The sequence below is a fragment of the Microtus oregoni genome, unplaced genomic scaffold, assembly GCF_018167655.1.
Source record: "Microtus oregoni isolate MIOR12 unplaced genomic scaffold, Mior012 000015F_ref0000493, whole genome shotgun sequence".
Classification (NCBI taxonomy): domain Eukaryota; kingdom Metazoa; phylum Chordata; class Mammalia; order Rodentia; family Cricetidae; genus Microtus; species Microtus oregoni.
Genome location: NW_024543074.1, coordinates 30038053 through 30059052, shown reverse-complemented (window position 1 = coordinate 30059052; position 21000 = coordinate 30038053). Strand labels below are relative to the sequence as shown.

At 47.8% G+C, this 21000-nt stretch overlaps 1 protein-coding gene across 3 annotated transcripts in view; it reads left to right on the top strand.

The window, feature by feature from the left end:
- Nucleotides 1-21000, top strand: part of Pik3r5 (phosphoinositide-3-kinase regulatory subunit 5) — a 65210-nt gene that overhangs the window by 25306 nt on the left and 18904 nt on the right. For 2 of the 3 annotated variants that reach the window (XM_041664784.1, XM_041664786.1), the window contains exons 1-4: nucleotides 15818-15950; nucleotides 18001-18101; nucleotides 18941-19009; nucleotides 19754-19892. In XM_041664784.1, the coding sequence (XP_041520718.1) occupies nucleotides 15848-15950; nucleotides 18001-18101; nucleotides 18941-19009; nucleotides 19754-19892 (412 nt within the window). In that variant the 5' untranslated portion in view covers nucleotides 15818-15847. Of the gene's footprint in view, nucleotides 1-15817; nucleotides 15951-18000; nucleotides 18102-18940; nucleotides 19010-19753; nucleotides 19893-21000 lie in introns of those variants that run through there. The other variant, XM_041664785.1, reaches the window with a different exon arrangement.

The following is a 21000-nucleotide window of genomic DNA, read 5'->3' as shown; positions in this document are numbered from 1 at the left end:
AGGTCTGAAGTTTGATCCATAAGTATAGTTAGTTATTGAAGATATATTTAAGGCATGTCCACATGGAATATGTGACCCTAGGAAACACATGAACTGAGAAAACACAAATGCAAAAGACTATATATCACATGATTCTGTTTGTATGAAATGCTCATAAAGATGGAAGTGGATTCCTGGTTGACAGGGGATAGGGAAGTGGGTACGGGGCTTCCTGGTGGTGGAAATGTGTAAGAGCAGGCAGTAGTGATGGTTATATAATATACTGAGTATTCTAAAATCCAGAGTGAACACTTTACAGATGAGTTTTCATGTTTCAGGAACTATATCTCAATAAAAAAGCGAAATTCTGCACCAACCCCCATTGACAGTGAAAGGATAAAAGGGAGATTGTGAACACCTCTAACCTGCAAATGTGGCAGTTTGGGTGAAATGGACAAGTTCCTTATTTCTACTGAAACTCATGCGAGGAGAAATAAATCGCCTGCATAGGCTTTTGTCTATTAGATAAAGCAAATTAATAATTAGTCAATTCCAAAACGGACGCACCAGACCCATGTGGTGTCGCTCACGAATTCTGATGATCGTTTAAGGAAAAACGCTAACTAATAGCATACTGAAATCCATCCCAGAAAATAGAAGATGAAGGGGTGTGTGTTCCTTGATTCTCTTTGTATGAAAAGGATCTCACTGTGTACCCCTGACTGGCCTGAAGCTTACTCTGTAGCCCAGTCAGACCTGGAGCTCACTGTGTAGCCCTGACTGACCTGGAGCTCACTGTGTAGCCCAGGCTGACCTAGAGCTCACTGTGTAGCCCAGGCTGACCTGGAGCTCACTGTGTAGCCCAGGCTGACCTGGAGCTCACTGTGTAGCCCAGGCTGTCCTGGAGCTCACTGTGTAGCTCAGGCTGTCCTGGAGCTCACTGTGTAGCCCAGGCTGTCCTGAAGCTCACTGTGTTAACCAGGCTGGCCTCAGAGCTCATTCTCAGGGATCCAGCTACCCCAGCCTTTCAAGTGCTGGCATCAAAACTGTGCACCACCATGTTCAGGTTCAACTCACTTTCTGAGGTCAGCATTACACTAATGCCCAAATCAGAAAGAGGTATGTAAACCAATGTATCGTTTTTTAACTTCAAGTTCCAATTAGTGATGACTGACTAATAGGAAAGCAATCATGACCCAGAGAGGTTAGTGGCATAAGCCTGTAATCCCAGAATTTAGGAGGTAGAGGCAGGGGAATTAAGAGTTCAAGATCAATCTTGGCTACCTAGCTGTCTTAAAGAGAGAGAAATAGGAGAGCAGATATAGGTCAATATCCCCCATGCCAATGTCTAGAAAGGTCTGCACAGCTGAGAGCAATTTTATCCAACAGTGCATAAAAGCGCTCTGCCCCGCAACCAGAAACACTGTAGACCAATGAAAGATTTATTCTGGGCACGTGGTGGTTAGTCAGCATCTGAAAGTCAGCTCGTGCAGCCCACCACTTCAGCAGGCTAGCCGAGAAAAGTCATGATCGTATCAATAGATTCAGAAAAAAAATTCAACGGTCTTGCACCTATGCACAACAAACCAAGGCTAGAGAGGCAGGTCTTTCTAGGGGCTCTAGACAGAGAAAACGTGCATACAGAGGTGGTGTTTAAAAGCGCAGTGTCGAGAAGCTAGACACTTCCCTATTAAGATGCTCACTTGCCACTCCTGCTCAAGTTTGTACTTTTCTGCCCTAGCCAATGCAAAACCCAAGAAAAGGAAATACAGCATTTACAGAAAGGGAAGGAAGTCATAAAACCAGTCTCATTTGTGGCTGAGAGGACTGTCTATATGAAATCCTAAAGATTCAGCAGCAATATCAAAATTTCTTGAACTGACAGGCAGTTATAGCAAGGTTAGAGGGTAGAATATATATATGTGTGTGTGTGTGTGTGTGACTATATATATATATATATATATATATATATATATTATTAACAGTCAGTTGTGTTCCTATATAGATCAGCAGTGAATTGTTGGAATTTGGAATAAAAACCCAGTACCATTGGGCTGGAGAGTTGGCTCAGTGGTTAAGGGCACTTGTTGTGCAAGACCCAGGTTTGATTCCCAGCACCCTTATGGAGGCTCACCACCAAGTACACATGTAGTGCACAATCACATGAGGACAAATACTCATATATATATATATATATGTATATATATATTAAAAATATATCTTAAAAATTAAAAAACTGTATCATCTACATAGCCATCAAAATGAAGAACTTATGTAGAATCTAATCTGTAATGAAATATTCAGTGTATCAAGGTTTATATGTGGACACCCCAAAACCAGTGAATGAAATCTAATAAAATATAAGTAAATGGAGAGGCATTCCATGTTCATAGACAGGAAACCTCACTATGGTTAGGGTACCAATTTTTCCATAATTGATTTATGGCATCGGTGAAATCCAAACAAAAATCCAAAGTTACTTTGTCATTATGAGCCACTACTGACTTCAAGACATACCGTTATGCTGTAGCGTACTGGGGAGAAATAGACAGTAGGCCAGCAGAGCAGAGCAAAGAGCCCAGAATCAGATCCACACAAGTGCTCAGTCAACTCATCTCTGACCATAGAAACCAGATAATATCGTGTAGAAAAGAAATCTTCTCAACCAATAGCACAACAATGGATATCGGAACACAAACTCGACACGTTTCACATAGAAAAAAATTACTGGGGGCTGGAGAGATGGCTCAGTGGTTAAGAGTGTTTACTGCTCTTCTGGAAGACCCAAGTTCAGCTCCCAGCACCCACATGAGGAGAGTGGCAGCAGCTTGTAACTCCAACCCCAGGGGATCTGACCCCTTCTTCTGAATTCTGAAAGTACCTACACACACATGGCGTTCTCTCTCTCTCTCTCTCTCTCTCTCTCACACACACACACACTCTCTCTCTCTCTCTCTCTCTCTCTTTCTCTCTCCCTCTTTTTTTTTCCTCTCTCATACACAAAGAATTACATAAAAATTATTCTAAAGGAATCAATTATTCTAAAAGTAAAGCGCAAAGTAACAGATAATGAAATTTCTAGATGATGAAAATCCAGATGGCTTGGAGTCTGGCAATGGATTTTTACTTATTTTGTCTTTCAAAGCCTCCATCAATTAACAATGAAGTTAATCCCCCAAAAGACATGCCTACAGGCCAGCCTAGTCAAGGCAGTCCCTCAATTCAGGCTATCTTTTAGATGTTTCTAGGTGCAGCTAGTTGGAATTTAAAAACTGGTTAGCAATGACTAACATACCCATATACTAGTTACCAAAGGCAAGCCTTGTGTCAAATCAAACTTGTAGCCCAGGAGTATCACAGCAATGGCAGTGATGCTGTTTAGTACCCACACAGCTTGCCCTAACCTATCCAGATCTCCATCAGATACCACAGTGGGAAACTGGTCATGTCAACCTCACGGTCAGTGGGGCATCAATCCACAAAGCAGATGTAGAATTGAGTCTCAGCGGTGGCCATGGCAACATTGACACACTTGAGAACTAAATTATTATGGTGCAGCAGGCAAGCAGACCATGTATTTACCACAGTGAGGGTCCCATTCGTCATTTGACCAGCTGGCTCAAACCCAGGTGTCTTTGCTACCGAAAGCTCATGGCAACATTTTCCAGCAGAGATCACAGAGGTGGGTGTAGCCAGAGGGAAGTTGGTATCGGGTAGGTCTGGCACCAGATTGGTCTTCAATTCTGTCAGAGCAACACCTGGGACACCATCAAATCTTGAAGGAGGTGGTGATGAACGATAGCATCTAGTTAATGAGGCAGTTAAGGTTAGTGTAGATTGGCCCACGCAAGCACACGCAATGCAAGCAAACACACATACATTAAATCTTTTTTTTTTTTAAAGAAATAATTAAGTGCCTGGTGGTGGTGTTGCATGCCTTTAACCTTTAATCTCAGCACCTTGGGAGGCAGAGACAGGTGGATCTCAGTGAGTTCAAGGCCAACCTGGTCTACAAGAGCTAGTTCCAGGACAGCCAGAACTGTTACACAGAGAAACTCTGTCTCAAAAAACTATTAAAAAAAAAAAGAATTAAGTTGTATATTTAAAAGAAGGGAAAAAAGTGAAGAATTTTTAAGATATTAACTGAAATCTCATGGAAGCCCCATTCTGACAGGAGCATCCAGGAACTCAGAGTTTTTCTCTGTTCCCAGCATAGATTTTCCCCAGAGTGGTTATCTCGTTAGTGTGAGGAGGAGGGAAAGGAGAGAGCCAAAGACAGGTCCTGTCTTCATGCTTTGGCCTTAAGGGTGCTGCTGAGGGAGTTTGGGTTCTGACCTGCACCTCTTTCTTTGGCCCCTAGCTGAGGAAATCAAGGAGGAAGCTGGTCTTCCAGGCAACATGCCCTCTCCGTGGGTGTCCAAAAGTGACTTAGTCAACATCTATGCAGACTGACTCACTGGGTGTTGTAGTCGACGTGATTTCCCCTCAGGCCTGAGGAATATCCCCTATTGCTCATGTGGGCATAACATTATGGGGCCATATTGGGGTGGGGCTTTGGTTTGTATACTCATATCACTGGGTAAGAAGCAGCCTAGGCCCCATGTCAGGCCATGGGGTGGAACCATTAAAGGGATGAACAGGGCACTGTAGTCAAAGCTGAAAGGCCAGTTCTGCGGGTTCTGGGATTCCCAGCAGGTTCCCAAACCCGTAGGCTTTGAACTGTGAGCACCCTCTCATGCCCATTCCTGCGCCCTCTTCTCTGTCATCTTCCAGGTGACCACCGTTTGATTCGTTTCTCCACTAATGAATTTTGTCTGTTTTAAAATTTCTTGTAAAAACAAGTACCTGTTGTTTTTCGTGCGTCTTCTTTTCACACTGTGTTCTGGGGTTTCATCCATGCTATTACATGTGTTCACGAGTCTTCCATCTTCCGTGTATGGCTCAATAACGAAACACTGTCGTGTAGTAATACACTGTATAGTGGCAAATCATCCCTGTGTTGATGGGTCAGGTTGGTGTCATGGGGAGGTTATTCTGAACAAAGCTTCCTGTGAGCAGTATTGAGCAACTCTTTTGTCAACAAAGGTTTTCACTTCTCTCGTGGAAAGGAGTGGACTGGTTGAGCTAAAGGCTAGGCGATTGGTTAATTTTGCGAAATTGCCAAACTGTTTTTCAACTTTGTACCATTTCACAGTTCCATCAACAGTGAATGATTGTTCCATAGCCTCATCAACTTGGTATTGTTAGTTTTTATTTTAGATATTCTAGTGTTGGGTTGTTTCATTGTGGTTTTGAATCTTCGTTTTGCCAACGACTAACGGTTCTGACAATATTTTAATATGTTTATTGCCCACTTGTGTGTCCTTTGTTAAGCATGGGTTCACTTCTGGGGTAGGAATCATTTGCTCTGTGTGTGTGTGCATGTGTGTGTAATGTTTTATTCTAGTTTCTAGCTTGTTTTTCATTTACTCATAATCTCAAAGAAGATAGGTTTTAAAACTATAAACTCCAGCTTGTCAAATTTCTTAAGGATTTATTTGTTTTTATTTTATATATGTGAGTGCTTGCCTGTATGTAATGTAGTGCACTGTATGCCTGTCTGGTGCTTATAGAGACCAGAAGAAGGCATCAGATCCCTGAGACTGGTGTTGAACTGTGAACCACCTGATGTGGGTGCTGGGAGCAGAAGTCAGGTCCTCTGCAAGATCAGCAAGCACCCTTAACAGCAGAGCCGGGTCCTCTCTCCAGTGCCCTGTCCATGACTTTTAAAATTAAGTTTGAGGTCTTCCTTGCTCTTGAGGTGACAATTTTTTAAATGGCCATATGTGTGTGTGTTGTGGTGTGTGTGTACTTATTAGTGTGTTTGTGTGCTTGTGAAGGCCAAGGTCAACATTAGGTGGCTTTTCATTTCTTTCCCCTGCGATTTTTTTTTTTTTTGAGATAGTCTTTCCCTGAGTTCGAAACTAATCGATTCACCAATGGATGTCCAGTGAGCGTCATGGGTTCTCCTGTCCAGGCTCCAGGGCCCTGGTTGTAAATGCGCACCGCTGTGCCCAGCTGTCTGCATGGATGCTGGGCTCTAAGCCCAAGCCCTCAGGCTGACGCACAAACTCAGCCATCTCCCCAGCCCCATGACAATCTCTTTTAGTTAAAACATGGTCATTGTGGGTACGGTGAGAGTTATGAGGCTCTGAATCTTATTTCAGTCGTAGGTTTTAGTTGCCTTCTCGGATACATCTTCGTCAGGGAAGTGGGGATCCCTGCCACATTATTGCCAGGTGGGAGGTAGAAGTCCTGGTTCCATACTCCACCCCGCTGATGATGGGGAGGGTCGTTGTTATTAGTGGGTAGAGAGGGAGTGGCCTCTACCCAGGCCTCTCTGGCTGCAAGGGGCAGGAGTGCATCATTACTACTCCAGTGTTACCATGGTGATGGGAGAGAGGATGACCTCACTACCGCAGCACCAGTGAGAGTCCAGACTCTGCACTAGGCTTCCCTTAACACCACCTATTGGGGGTGGGGATGCGTATTGTCTGGGGTGGAAGCCCGGGTTCCACTGTCTACTGACACTAGGGGTGGGAGGGAACTCGACCTCTGTGAGGATGATGGACCTGGCTTTCTACTTGGATTCCTCAGTCTTCTGACAGAGGACTTGGGAGCCTCTCTGTAGGTGGCAGAGCAGAAACTGAAGCCCTGCCCTCACCCTCACTGGTGGTAGCGACACCATACTCTCTCCATGGAGCTCGGATAGAGCAGAGACCCTGCGGCTAGAAGGCAGGGTCTTGTTCAGCTGCCCCATTCCTTGTCCTGGGAAAAGGTCAGCTTTTCCTGTCTGTATGCACTGGCTTTCTAGGTTGCCAGCTGTTCACTGTGGAGCTGAGGCTGTGGGAACAAGAAGAAAACCCTGGGAACTTGCCGCTACGTCATTCTGTCATTCTGTGTCCCCAGAGTCCTTGGCTGCTCTGCTTCTTCTGCTCTCCAGACATCCTTAGGTTCACATCACATACCCTGCCCAGAATGTGCCAGCACACTGCACAGGAAGAGCACAAGAGAGAACCATTTTCTCATTTTAACGGGTACAACACCATTCTTTGTGGAATGAAAAGCGAGATGTCGAGGTTGGGGATGTAACTCAACTGGCAGAAGGCTTGCCCAGCGTGCACTGAGCCCTCCCTGGGTTAATCCCTAGCACCACACAAACCAAGTGTGATGCTATATGACTGGACTCCCAGCACTTCTGAAGTAGAGACAGGAAGATCAAAAGTTCATGGGGTGGGGGGAGTTTATGAAGCCAGCCTGGGTCTCAAAACAAAACAGAGGTATGAAATATCATTTATTATATTTTTTTGTTTTTCCAAGACGGGTTTTTCTCTGTGGCTTTGGAGCCTGTCCTGGAACTAGCTCTTGTAGACCAGGCTGGCCTCAAACTCACAGAGATCTGCCTGCCTCTGCCTCCCGAATGCTGGGATTAAAGGCGTGCGCCACCATGATGGAAGGGAGAACCAACTCTTGCCAGTCATATTTGAGGCCTCTACCCAATGCCCACAGCCTAGGTAGACCTCTGCGTGTCTAGAAAAGGATGGAGTTGAGTCCTGTGGGCAGCGTGGAGAAAGGATCAGCTTTGGCTATGCTTCCAGCTCAGGCCATAGGAACTGTGGTGACAGAAACATGAATAAATAAATGGCTTAACCTGCTCGAGCTGCAGAAATTGTGGGTAGCCATGACTGTGTCTTCAGGAGCTGTGATTGTCAAATGGAATCAGCAAGTGAAACTGTGTAGCATAGGCCATCCGGCCTTCCGCCTGCCCTCCTCCCCTCCCGCTCCTTCTTGTCTTCCTCTTTATTCCTTCCTCCTCTCTAGACCAGCCATCCTCAACCTGTGGGTCACAATCCCCTTGGGGATCATACATCCAGTATCCTGCATATCAGGGATTTACATTACCATTCATAACAGCCGCAAAATTACAGTTATGAAGGAGCAATGAAATACATGTTATGGTTGGGCCCACCACAACATGAGGAACCGTGTTAAAAGGTTGCAGCGCTAGGAAGGTTGAGAACTGCGCTGGGCTGAAATTCATGATGAATTGACATTCCTGTGGAATATCACATCAATTAATGCTTTTCTTCGATTTGTGGTAAAATGCACATACCATATAATATACCGTCTTAGCCATGTTTCACTCAACTATTCAATAGCCTTAAAAAATACCTTTTTTTCTAAAGACAGTGTCTCATGTAGCCCCAGACTAGTCAAGTTCCGTGTGTAGCTAAGGACTGCTCTGAACTTGTGACCTCACTGCCTCCATTTTCTGAGTGCTGGAGTTCCAGTTGTGCACCGTCACCCTCGTTGATGTGGGGGTCACAAGCCCTTTACTAGCAGAACCGCACCCCACCCTGTTGAGCAATCTTAGCCCATTCACCCAGTCTCTACTAGTCTCCAGAACTCGTTCATCTTAACATGTTTGTACCCATTAAACCACTTCTATCTCCTCCCTCAGCCTCAGGCAGCCATAGTCAACTTTCTATTTCTATGACTGACTGCTCTGCCTCACACAAGTGCAGCCATGCATTCCTCTGTCTGCCTCACACAAGGGCAGCCATGCATTTCTCTGTCTACCTCACACAAGGGCAGCCATGCATTCTTCTGTCTACCTCACACAAGTGCAGCCATGCATTCCTCTGTCCACCTCACACAGGTGCAGCCATGCATTCCTCTGTCTACCTCACACAAGGGCAGTCATGCATTTCTCTGTCTACCTCACACAAGGGCAGTCATGCATTTCTCTGTCTACCTCACGCAAGTGCAGTCATGCATTCCTCTGTCTGCCTCACACAAGGGCAGTCATGTATTCCTCTGTTTGCAACTCACTTGCTTACCCATCATAATTTGCTCAAGGTTCATCTGCAATGTAGTGTGTGTCAAACTGAATAACTACACACACACACACACACAGAGAGAGAGAGAGAGACAGAGACAGAGACAGAGACAGAGACAGAGAGAGGCACCTTGTTTGTCTGTTCAGTTACTCGTGGATGCTTGGGGTGTGCCCACTCTTCGTCCCCTGTAACAAATGCCTCTGTGAACATGGCCATTCATGAACTTGCTTTCAGTTATCTTGAGCCCAAATCCGGAAGTGGAGTTGCCAGGTCATATGTCAACTCTCCTGTCCCTCTTTTGAAGGACCTTGTTGTTCTTCCATAGCTGCCACACTGCTTTCCATCCCCAAAGCAGCATCTCATAAGACCCTGGCTTCTTCATACGCTCACTTTTGCTTGGTTGTTTTTTCTCCCCTTTAATAATAGCCAAGCTAATTGGAGTAGCCTAGGTTTTGAGTTGCATTTCCATGGTGATCAGTAGTGAAAAGTATCCTATGACTATGGGCGTTATTGTGTAGGTGGGGGGGGGCATGATATATGTGTATGGGGTGCACCTGCCATGGCCCCGGGCAGTCAGGGGACAATTTTGTGAAGTCTTTTTTCCTGCTTTTCCTTTATGTAGGTTTCTAGGGATTGAACAAAGGTCACACGCGTGTGTGTGGAAATCGCCTGTTACCTAGTGAGCCATCTCATTGCTCTGAAATCCCTTTCGGGTGTTTATTAGCCTCCTGCATATTTATCTGGAGAAGGATTTATTCAAGGCCTTTGTCTGTTGGGAATGGAAGGTGGTGCTGGTGATGGGGTCGAGTTGTAGGAGTTTTATACCTAGTCTAGAGTTTAGCCTTTCATCTCTCAAATGACAAGAAGCCTTTTACCCTTGACTGTCGCCTTTCATGCAGTCTTGGTCCTTAGATCTAACTTACTTTTGTCTCTGAGGTCTAATTTGTCTGTTTTTCCTTTGTGACCTGGGATTCTTCAGTGTGTACCATCAGTGTTTGAATGAGAAATGTTGCCCATAGTCTTAGGCATTTGAATGCTTGGCCCCTGGTTGGTGGAGTTGTTTGGGAAGGTTTGGTGTGTGCAGCCTTGAGAGAGGACAAATGTCACCAGGGGTGATCTTTGGGATAGAAAAAAGCCTCACCTGTTTCTAGTTTGTTCTGTCTGTTTGGTGCCTGCGGTTTAGATGTGAACTCCCAGCTTCCGCTCCAGTTGCCTGCCATGGCTGCCATGCTGTTCCCAGAATTATAGGCTCTGACCCTCTGAAACCATGCGCCCAAATAAACTCTTCCTTCTGTACGGCCTTGGTCATGGTGTGTTATCACAGCTGCAGGGAATATTAATAGAGGTGTATCTCCAGGGAGCCATCTACAAACCCAGGGGGATGCATCTTCTTCTTCTGGGTCCAAGAGGTTTGCAGTTTTAATTGTTTCTGTTTAGGCCGGTGATCCTTTTTGCAGTGCTTCTATATGACTGTGGACCTTCCGGCGTAATGAGAGGATGCGTGTTTCCGTTTACTGTCGTCTTCTCTTCTGTCTCTCGAGTTTTGTTCCTAAAAACTGCTTTTCTTAAAAGTTCATTGCTTTTGTTTCTCTTGATGCTATTCAGCGTGGGCCTTTTCCTGAGAGCGTATCGTAATTTTAGAACGAGATAATGTTAATTTCTATGCTACTTTTTGCTCAATCACATCGTCTAATTCCTTTTGTTGCTGCAGCCATTTTTGTTGTTGCTCACTGCAGTTTCTATAAGCACTGAGTGGGGCTGGGAGGAAGTGTGATGAATGTCGCCAGCTCGATCACTGGCAGGGCTGTAGTTCTTGAATGACATATGCCTTATAAGATCTCACACCTTAGCCACACACTCAGCCTGCAATTATTCAGAACACCCAGCTGAGCAAGAAATGAACTGAAATAAAGAACTTCAGAGTACACAAACATGCAATAGTGAGCAATGAGACAGTCAGACTTTCAGCCACTGTTCACACAATGCTATCACCATGGTTACGATACCTAACGTAAATGTCAAAAACAATTATTTCAGCAACTGTAATCTTCCATAAAGTGTTTAATGCAAATCTGAATCTATGCTCTAGATAATATAGCGACACATCCTGACGAGAGGGTCTAGGACCACAGACTCAGAAATCACCGTCAAAATGGCACGGGAATTCCTGGCCTTGCCAATACGTTTTGAAATCTTGATGAAAAGGAATGATGTCAGAAAACAAAGCAGAATTCACAAAACAGACATCTGAAAACCTGTTCCAGTAACTCTAGGAGAAATTAGAAAAGCGATTCAAAAGTACTTAGAGGGAAAGAGCTGAGAGCCTAGATGACTCACGGCTGGCGGGAGGGTGTGCTCGCCCGTATGCCAAGGCTGCCAAGACTACCCATTATCTGGGCTCTTGCTTCGGGCTCCCACTGTGTCTCAGGGAAAAGCCTCCCGACTCTCTTCAGGGTCCTCAGGAAGGTCGCCAGCCCTCTGCACTGGCTCAGAAGAGGAACTTGGACATGGAAGTGGCCACTGTTTAATGTTTCAACACTGCCCACCAGGGGAGCCTGCCTGATAGCCGCTGGCATTTTGCAATGGGGGCTCCTCTTCATGAGGGGATCCCAGGGTTGGGCATTAGAGCCTGAACAATTTAGGTCTTGCTTTCCAGGTGTTTGTAAAAGGTGTCATCCTACTGTCTGCTGTCCCTTGTTTTCCAGAGCCAATGGGGCTCTGCCCACAAGTCATAAAGAGTGGCTCGTGTCACTGAGTCATCAGGCCGTCTTGAACGTGCAGGCTCAGCACTGAGCACAAGGGCTGACCTGACCCACGAGGCTCTGGATGAGGCCACTCTCATCTCTGTAGTTCTCCAAGGGACTCCTCCACTGAATTTCTACTGCTTTCCTCAGGTTCTCCGGGTCCAGCGTCCAGTAGATCCTAACTTTTAAAAATGCATTTATTTATTTTTATGTGCATGGGTGCTTTGTCTGCTTGTATGTCTGTCTGTGCACCATGTGCCTGTCTGGTGTCCAAGGAGTTTAGAAGAGGTTGATTCTGTGAATACAGGCAGTTGTGAGCCACCAGGTGAGTGTTGGGAATTGGAACCCGGTCCTTTGGGACAGCAATCAGTTCTGGTACCCACTGAGCCATCTCTCTAGCCCTGGATCCTAATTCTTAAGAGCTTGGACCAACACTTAGATAACCACAGTATGCCAGGGATCCCAGCACACCAGAAACTCTGCCCCGGGCTCTGAGGACATCTGGCTTTCCAAAGAGAAGACCTTGATCGTCTCCTTAGAACCAGAGAACACCGAGGCCACAGGAAGAAGGATGAAGAAGCCATGGGTTAGCAGGCACTGGAGAGGTACTAGGGATGCTGTTGACACTGGGGAAAGGCTGATAGTGGCAGACCAGGATACTGGGCTCTGATACCTGTAAGGACAAGGACACAGCAGGAAAAGTGTCTGCCGAGAAGACTCACATTTGCATCCTGACCATGTAAGACTAAGGCGACTCATGCTGGTCACCCCAGCAAGACCAGAAAGGTGGTGTAACTCTCAGTTCACTCAGTTTTATCCAACCTCCAGGCTAGAGAGGTGGAGCCCAGAGCCCCATTATGCTGTAGCATGTCCTCTCTCTGGCTAATAAGAGTGTCCATTGTCTGGAAGAGGCAGACTGGGCTGGGCAGCTGGTGTACACAGACATGTCATGGCTTAAGATCATCAGCAACTGGAAGTATAAACCCTGCCAAGCAAAATTCTGGTAACTGAGTTTTCCCTTGGAATGGGGGCATGCACTGGCTTCCTTCCTTCCTTCCTTCCTTCCTTCCTTCCTTCCTTCCTCCATTTCTTTTTCTAACTGCATCTTATTTGCAAAGGGACAGTGTGTGCATGGTTTAGAACCTAGACTTCCTGGCTCTACATTCTGGCTTTGCTACCTCTTAGCTGTGTTAACTCAGGCAAGCTGTTCTATTCTTCTGGGACACTAATTGCCCATCTTTCTCTCCTGCCTTGCTATTGTCCTGCATAGATGGTCCAGCCTTCCATCCCATACTACTGGGCTTTCCTACCCTGATGACGGTCTCCTGGACTAGGTTAGCAACACCATTTAAGTTCTGCTGTCTTTCTGGCGCCCAGACCCCTCCCCCCACAGTGGATGTGCAAACTGTTCTTCCTGCCTCTTCCCTGCCCCCAGCCAATGCTCCTGATGAACTGGGAGTAAACTTGGTGGTGCCTCAACTGGTAGGAGGCTCACATCCTCAGATACCCTTTTTAAATCCCTCAAGCCTTTGGTTTTGGAGGGGCTGCACACCTTCCAGAGAGGTTGACTCTTTTCTTCTTTGCAGTCTTAAGGTGGCGGTGATGAGCGCGCGCACACACACTGCCATTCCAGGTTCGTGCAAACAGTACCAAGGTCATCGCAGCCCCGTCTAGCCGGCTAATGGAACTTTAAAGACTCATTTAATTTTACATTACATGTGTGTGAGTGCAGGTGCCTGAAGAGACCAGAGGTGTTGGATGCCCTGGATCTGGTGGTTGTGAGTTGCAGCTGTGGGTGCTAGGAAGCGAACTTGGATCCTCTGCAGGATCAGTACGTGCTCTTGACTGCTGAGCTACCTCTCCATAGAGCTGTAGGATGTAGGACATTCAGCGCTTTATACCTGGGGTTCAGGCTCAGCCACAGCTAGGGAGGAAGGAAAGTCCTACCTGTCCCCCTTGAACTGTTGGGAGCAGTGTGTCTTCTTTCTAGTTCTACCCTACTCCTGGTGGCCTACAGTGAGCTCCTTATCTACACCGACTTCCAGACACCCCTTGTGGAAAGTGAAGGACTTACTGGGGTGGCTTCTGGTCTCCCTCGGGAACTCGGCCTGCAGTCGATGGTGGAGCAGCTATGAGGACAGACTGGGTCATGATGTGGATCTCCAAGGTTGTCTTTATGAAGGGTCCTGGTGTTCTGGCTCCTTCAGCAGGTGCTGTCAGCTCAGGGCTGACGAACAGACTGAATAGGTACTAGTGTTTGGACTGTAACTGAGGACAGGGGCTCAGCATGATCATTTAGTCACACTGGGTACCAGCACAGCCCAAAATAAAAGAAGAGCCGAGCCCAGAAAATTGCCCTATCTGTCTGGGGCAGTGGATTATATCTGGTTCAAAGGCAAGCGTGACGGTTGTTAGAAAAGACCTTAGAGGTACTTTGAGGCCTCCCAGCATCACCGAGGCTAACATTCAGGGGCTTAGTCATGAATACTAAGCAAAAATTCTTCCGAACCCAGTTCACCATCCCAGCCTCCAGGGCCATGGGATCTGGGACAGGCTGTGTTCTACTGTCCTAACACATGGCTCCAGAATCTGTCCTTAGCAATTTCATTCCTACACCCAGACCTTGGCAATACTATCCCATCTTTATGGAATACCCTTCCTCTCACGTGATCCTAGGTATCCCTATCTGGCTTTAAATCCCCTGTTTGGAGGCCCTAAACAACTTAGTGTCGACTGGGCAGTGTCCCAGTATTATACTCTCCCAGTATCATACTCTCTTTATCTGTCACCTTGCAGGAGTCCCCCATCTTGTATAGTTGATGGAGTTCCTGTTCCACCCAGGAACAAATGTCTGCTCTGTCCCGGGCACATAGAAGGCAGTCAGGAAATGAAAGGTGGCATAGACACGTGGGTGCCACTGTGCCATCCCAGTTCCGTGGTGCATCGCTCTCTCGGTCATCAGTGGAGCAGCTCACGAAGAGCTTACTTCAGGGAGTGCTGGTTCTCCCCCAGACTGGAGAGGCAGGAGGATTTGCCTAGGTTGGGACTCTGGGATCTGAGCCGATTGGGGGAGGGGGTCATCCCTCCCCTCTTTGCATGTCGTTTGCATGGCTCAGTTAGGAGGTTCTGCTTCCTCTTCTGGTTTCCTGGTTGGTCCTCAGATTCCCCAGAACTGTTCCAACCCCTGCTTTCCGGATGACCTGATGTGACAGGCTGGGGACAGTGTCTACAGTAGATTGAACCCCTGAGGGCAGGCAAGAGTGGCAGAGAGGGTTGCATGATACAGATCTCACTGCACGCTCCCCACAGCCTCTTGACATCCGGACACCACCGTCTCCACTTCACAGATGAACAAACTGAGGTTTGGGGGGGAAAGCTCAGGCATTTGCCACAAATCTCATGACCAGCAAAAATCAGAGTCCAGTTAAGGTCTCACTCTCTGATGGACGCCACCACCTGGCTTAGTCGCTGTACCAAGCTACCTGCCATGACTTCTCAAGGACCCGGGGAGCCCTCCCCAGAACCCAGACATGGGGTTGGCCCTGTTGGAGGCTCTCAGTTTCCCTCCTGGTGTTAAAACCCCTTCTGAAGTGGCCCTCTTTGTGGCCCTCCAGCTGAGCCACCGAGTTTCGGGAAAATGCAGAAGAGGGCCGGGCAAGGGCTCTGGATAGACAGCAAATAAGAGGTTAAGGCGGGAAGGACCTAGGCCTCAGGAAGGAGGATGTATGGGATGGGGATGGGGATGGAAATGTGTGAGGACAGAACCCCACCTTTGCTCTAGCCCTAGCACTGGTGTTGGGGTGCGCAGATGTGGAGGGAGACCCTGTAGACTAGAAGACACAGGTCTGGAAAGCCACAAGAAACCCCCCACATGGTTGTGATTCCCCCCTGGAGGTCCCCTGCCCGAACATCTGAGGTTTGCTCATTCTCTGGACATCTCTGGGCATTTGCTAGACCCTTGGCAACACTCCCTACTGCCTGGTGAGCAGGCATGTCCCATGTCCCCCTTGGTTCCCATTCTTTAACCCTCTTTTCCTCCCACTCCATGCTTTTCTGTCACAGAGATGCTTTCTCCTGCTGCACAGATGAACCTTCTGGAAGCTGCCTCCTCCTTGTGTGCACAGTGCCCACAGTAGTCAAGTGGGCTGTGAGCCTCTGTCACTTTTACCACTGCCTTGCTCCCCTACCTGAAGTTCTCCAGGAAGGCTGACAGGTGTTTATCCTCCATGCAGGCAATGACTCAGGATGCAGCCAGCAGCCACAACGTGCACAGAGGACCGCATCCAGCATGCCCTGGAGCGATGCTTGCATGGACTGAGCCTTGGACGCCGTTCTGCACCCTGGTCAGGTAGGTCTGGGAATTGGGATACACTGTAGAACTGAGTGAAGCCCCAGAGGCCAGGTATGGCACCCAGCAGATTCTGCTTCGATCCCTGTGTTCCAGGTGAGCAAGTCCCCCACACCTCACCTGGGCAGGAGGCAGGCACAGCCTCTGTTTAAAATTCCCCCCTAGCAGGTTCTTCTGCTTTCTCTCATAGTATCTTCCTCCTCTTTTCTCTCTTCCTATTACTCCTCCTCCCCTTCCTCCTCCTCCTTCTCTTCTTCCTTCTCTTAGTATTGTCTTGTTTCCTTAGCATCTGTAGACACACAGAATAGAGCCTGCTAGAAACATAGCCCCTATCTCCAAAAGAGAAGCCAGGACTCCAGTCAGCTCTCCCCCAACAGTGTTTGCTTTTTTCTAGTTCTTTCCACAGCCCTACTTTGCTCTTCCTTAAATAGAACAAAGAGAGGATCTCAGCCAGACTGCAGGGTGTCTGCAGACTGAGATGGTGGTGTCCCTGGAGGCTGGAGCCTACTTGTGAGAATGCCTTGTGCTACCGAAGGAACACACTGCCACTTAGTTCCCTGCTCTGAGACAGATAGCCTCTACTGCTTCTTTCCTGCCTCAGGACCTTTGGACTTGCTGATTGGATCTCTTCCCTGGAGGCTGACCCCCTCTCTGCTCAGATGTCACCTCTGTGGACAACTCTCTCTGTCCTTGGGAATCAGATAAACTTGGATTAACTCCCTCTGACTGTGCAGCCTTGTACATTCCACTTGTCTTCGTGGGACTCCCAATCTCCTGTCTGGGTAATGGGAATAATCACGACTAGAAGATGGGAAAGTGGGCAGAGAGAGTGTGTGCAAAGGCCCAGCACCATACCAGCTCATAGTCGGTGGTCAGTAAAGAATGCTTTTTCTTCTTCCTTTCTTCCCTGGTTTTGATGGAGTCAAAGTTTACATAGCATTGGGGTCAGGCATCGTTAAATTAAGAAGCATGAAACTTCCTGCCTTCTGCCAGGCTGCTTTCCTATTGCTGGTTTCCCCCTCTCTTTCCCGCAGTACTCGGTGTTGAGTCTAATGTCTCATGAATGCTAGACAAGTGCTCTACCATCGAGCTACCACCCCAGGCCTTTCGCAAGTTTTGAAAAAAAAAATCTATAGGTATATGGATACACTTCCAGGGGTTTGAAAGCTGCTCGTATGCCTGAGTAGGCTTGGACCCCCAGCTGCATGAAGGTCACATCCCCGTCCACCCCCACTGCACTCACTCCCCACACCACCTCTTTAATTTTTAGGGGTTTGCCCTTGCTGAGTTCAGGGAAAGAGAGCAACCCATTAAGAAAGTTGGGGGAAGTCACAGTGACAAATGCTTGGAGCTTTTCAACTTAGTGAATCAAGCTTCCCCTTCCTGGGCTACTCCACCAAACCCTCTTAGGGAGCCCAGTGACTGTGGCAGACTCTTTGCTCTTGGATCTGGGGTGGAACTCCTCATGGTTCCTGTCTTTATTCTTTTAGCGATTTCCACCTCCGGCCCAGCTTCCTCGCCTCTGGTAGGAACTGGCACCCACTATAGGAAAGCTGGGCAAGCGTGGTGGTGCGGCCACTGCAGTATCCCGAGGTGCCAGAGTCTCAGCAGATTCACTGGCCTCTGAGGGATCAGCCACCCTCATAGCTAGGGAGCTCCCAGCCAGTGCAGGAATAAGAAATAGGTCCTTAAGTCTTGTGGGCTTTTCTGTTTTGTTGCCATCATTGTTATTGCTACTCAATATAACTCACTATGTAGCCCAGGCTAGCCTTGAACTATGTAGCCTACTGTGCCCCTTAACTCATGATCCAACTGCCTCAGCTTCCCAAATGCTGGAATTACAGGCCCGTGCCACCAGGTCTGGCTTTGTTATGTCCTGATGGTCCTTAGGGACTTTTAATGATGGCATATCTCCAGAATCTCTTTAGAAATATTCAGGTATATTCTCCCACAGCAAGATTCCAGAAGAAACCCATTTTCTCTACAGCCCTGCCTGTGGCTAGCCAGAGAGAGTGGAACTAACCACCAGCCTAATGTGTCCCTTATCTAGCTGGACTGTGTCTGAACTGCTGGAGCCTACAGGAGCTGGTCAGCAGGGACCCAGGCCACTTCCTCATCCTCCTGGAACAGATCCTACGGAAGACCCGAGAGGTGAGGGTGATCCAGACATTGGTGATCATAGCTAGGACCTGACTCTGTAGAGTCAAGACATAGGTCAGCTCTGAGGCTCCTGGACCATCTGGATGGCTTCCTCAGATCCAGGAGCCCATCAGCCACACTGGGCACCCAGTCTCTCTAGGAAGGGTGTTCTCAGGTGCTACGAAGACCTGAGTTCAAGCTGCCTCTTAGGATAGGTGCTGCTTGTAAGTTAAGGTGTGGACTAGAAGGAGTGGGGTGGGGGCTTTACTGAACTTCTTTCTCAGAAGGATCCCCAGCAATAGTAACAAGGAAGGGAAAACGGGTTGGAAAGGGAAACTGAGGCCTCCTCTGACAGCTCAGTGTGCAGGCTTTTATGAATGCTGAACTGAACCGAGATTCCAGAAGGGGCCAAGTTCCCAAAATAGACTCCAGCTGTTTTACGAATGGTTCTCTTTTAAGTTATTTGTCTTTTTTAAAAATGAATGACTGAGCTGTAAAGATGATTCTCTCTCTTAGCTGACTATCCCTAGAAGAAAGTCCATCACTTAAGTCCGTTACTTCTTGCAGCATTTATATCATCCCTCTGGTATCAGAGTCACTTGGTGCCTTTGCTTGCTGATCACGAGCAACCCGCCTCAAGAGCCATGCCCCCTCTGGAGAGCTCAACTCCCAAACCCACTACCGAGAAGCAACAGGGGGAGCTTTGTGGAAGGGCTCGAGCAGTAGTTGCGAGAGAGAAGGGCATGTCTGAATTCATCTGCTGGGTCAGCACAGCAGAGACGGTGGGCCATTCTCTATGCCTCGAGTTGCATGGTAGCCAAGAGACCTTGACCTCCCTGTCATCTCCACAGGTCCAAGAAAAAGGCACCTATGACCTCCTCGCCCCACTGGCTCTGCTTTTCTATTCCACCGTCCTTTGTGTAAGTCCAGGTGGGCCAGGAGCTGAGAGGGAGGAGAGGGAGGAGTGGCCGCCATCCTGGCCGCAGGCCTCACAGCTCTAAGGAGAAACAGAGAAACTTGGGAGTGATGACACCATTGGGCTTTGATCTGATCCCTTCCTAACTTCACCCTGGGAAGGAAGCCTCTAGTCACCATAAATGGTTGCCATGGTGCCTGGTATCTCTGGGCTCCATGAGGAACCATGCCATAGCATGGTCATGGGAATGACATGGGAAGATGTCGGTCGCCTCTTTCACCCTAGGGATCAGCTTTACCAGCTGTGATCAACCCTGTTTTTCACCAGACCGGTGAACCAAATGACTGCTTATACATTGACCTCAGTCCACCCTAAGAGTAAAAATATTTGCCTCTCATGAGGATATTTACATATGAACAGCACACACGCTGAAAATGCTTCCTCAAAGTGAGTGGAAGCAGTGACACCATTTATGACCTCCGAGTTGACAGCGTGTCAGAGAGGCTTCCTCAAGTGTTCGGTGAAACTGTGTTTTATTTGATGAAAACCAAGTCCGTTGCTATAGAGACACTCGGGGTACCATCTTGTCCATCTGTTATTCAATCTTCTCTGATATTGCCCTGAGACACCGCTCCCAGGAAATGTGTGTCTTCTGTGGGGTATTCCAGAAAGGGAGTAGATGTCGTCCTGGAGTATAAATAAACTCTTCCTTACCTAGCTCATCTCTTACTGTCCCATCCCACCCTAGACACCACACTTCCCACCGGATTCAGACCTCCTTCTAAAGGCAGCCAGCACCTACCACTGCTTCCTGACCTGGCCGGTTCCCTACTGTAGCATCTGCCAAGAGCTGCTCACCTTCATTGATGCTGAGCTCAAGGCTCCAGGTGAGGAGCAAGGGGACCAGGGATCACATGACTAGGAGAACTAGCTTTTCTTGAACAGTTCTCATAGGGGCCACCTCACCCTTCCCCATGCCCTGATAAGGAGCTGGCAGTGCCCCCTTCACAGTGTACTTCACCATCACCAGATGGTTGGGCCTGCACAAGTTAAAACAGTCAACGTGAGAAGTGATTAAGGAAGGAATTTTCAGGGAGGCCAGAGCATTAGCCAGGGCTCTCCGGGGCGGTGCAGCTCACTCAGAGAAGTCTCCACAATAATGGCAAAAGGCTTTTATTTGCTCTCTTTGCCCTGGGAGCAGATAGGTAGTTGCAGGAATGACTTTCTCAGGAACAGTGCCTGCTGCTGGGAATGAGGGGGCTGGTGGTTGTCTTGACCTGACAAGTAGACACGTGCAAGCAAGGACTTTGTGCTTCTGGGGTCTTTCGTAGTTTGGATTTGAACAGTAAGGGGTCTTGAGGAAATGCGGACGCCATTTTAAGCCACGTTTATTTCTTTTGTGTGGGAGTGATGATGCACAAGTGTGCCTTGCTGTGCACAAGGGGGTCAGAGGACCGCTGGGAGCCAATTCTCCACTTCCACCACGTGGGTCCTGGGGATGGAACTCAGGTCAGCAGGCTGGGCGGCAAGCACCCTTTCCTACTGAGCCATGTCAGCCACTGCTGATGCTGTTTTAAAATGTGAATCAGAAGAAATCCATGACAGAGCAAGAGGAAGAGCAACCGAGCCTGGTTTGCTGGGAGACTGCCCCATACCAGAGTCATTGACCACGCGTCTATGCCGGGGAAGTCATCTCAGTAGATGCTTCTAAAACATTTGCTTAGCTCCTTGATATTCAAAACCCCTCGATATATGGAAACTATTGCCACAGAAGTGATTTTAATATGGCAACAGCCTAGATGAACTGCTACAAGTGTTCCCTTTCAACTTGAGCATCCTTCTGGTTTTCCTTTTATGTATTTTGCCTATTCAAAAAGAGACCAAAACTATTTCTTCATCTGGAAGAGGTAGCATTTTAATTTTATAACACCCAATGGCTTATCTAAGCCATGGATAGTCACCTGGATGAGTAAGCCACATGGAGAAAATAAGAAG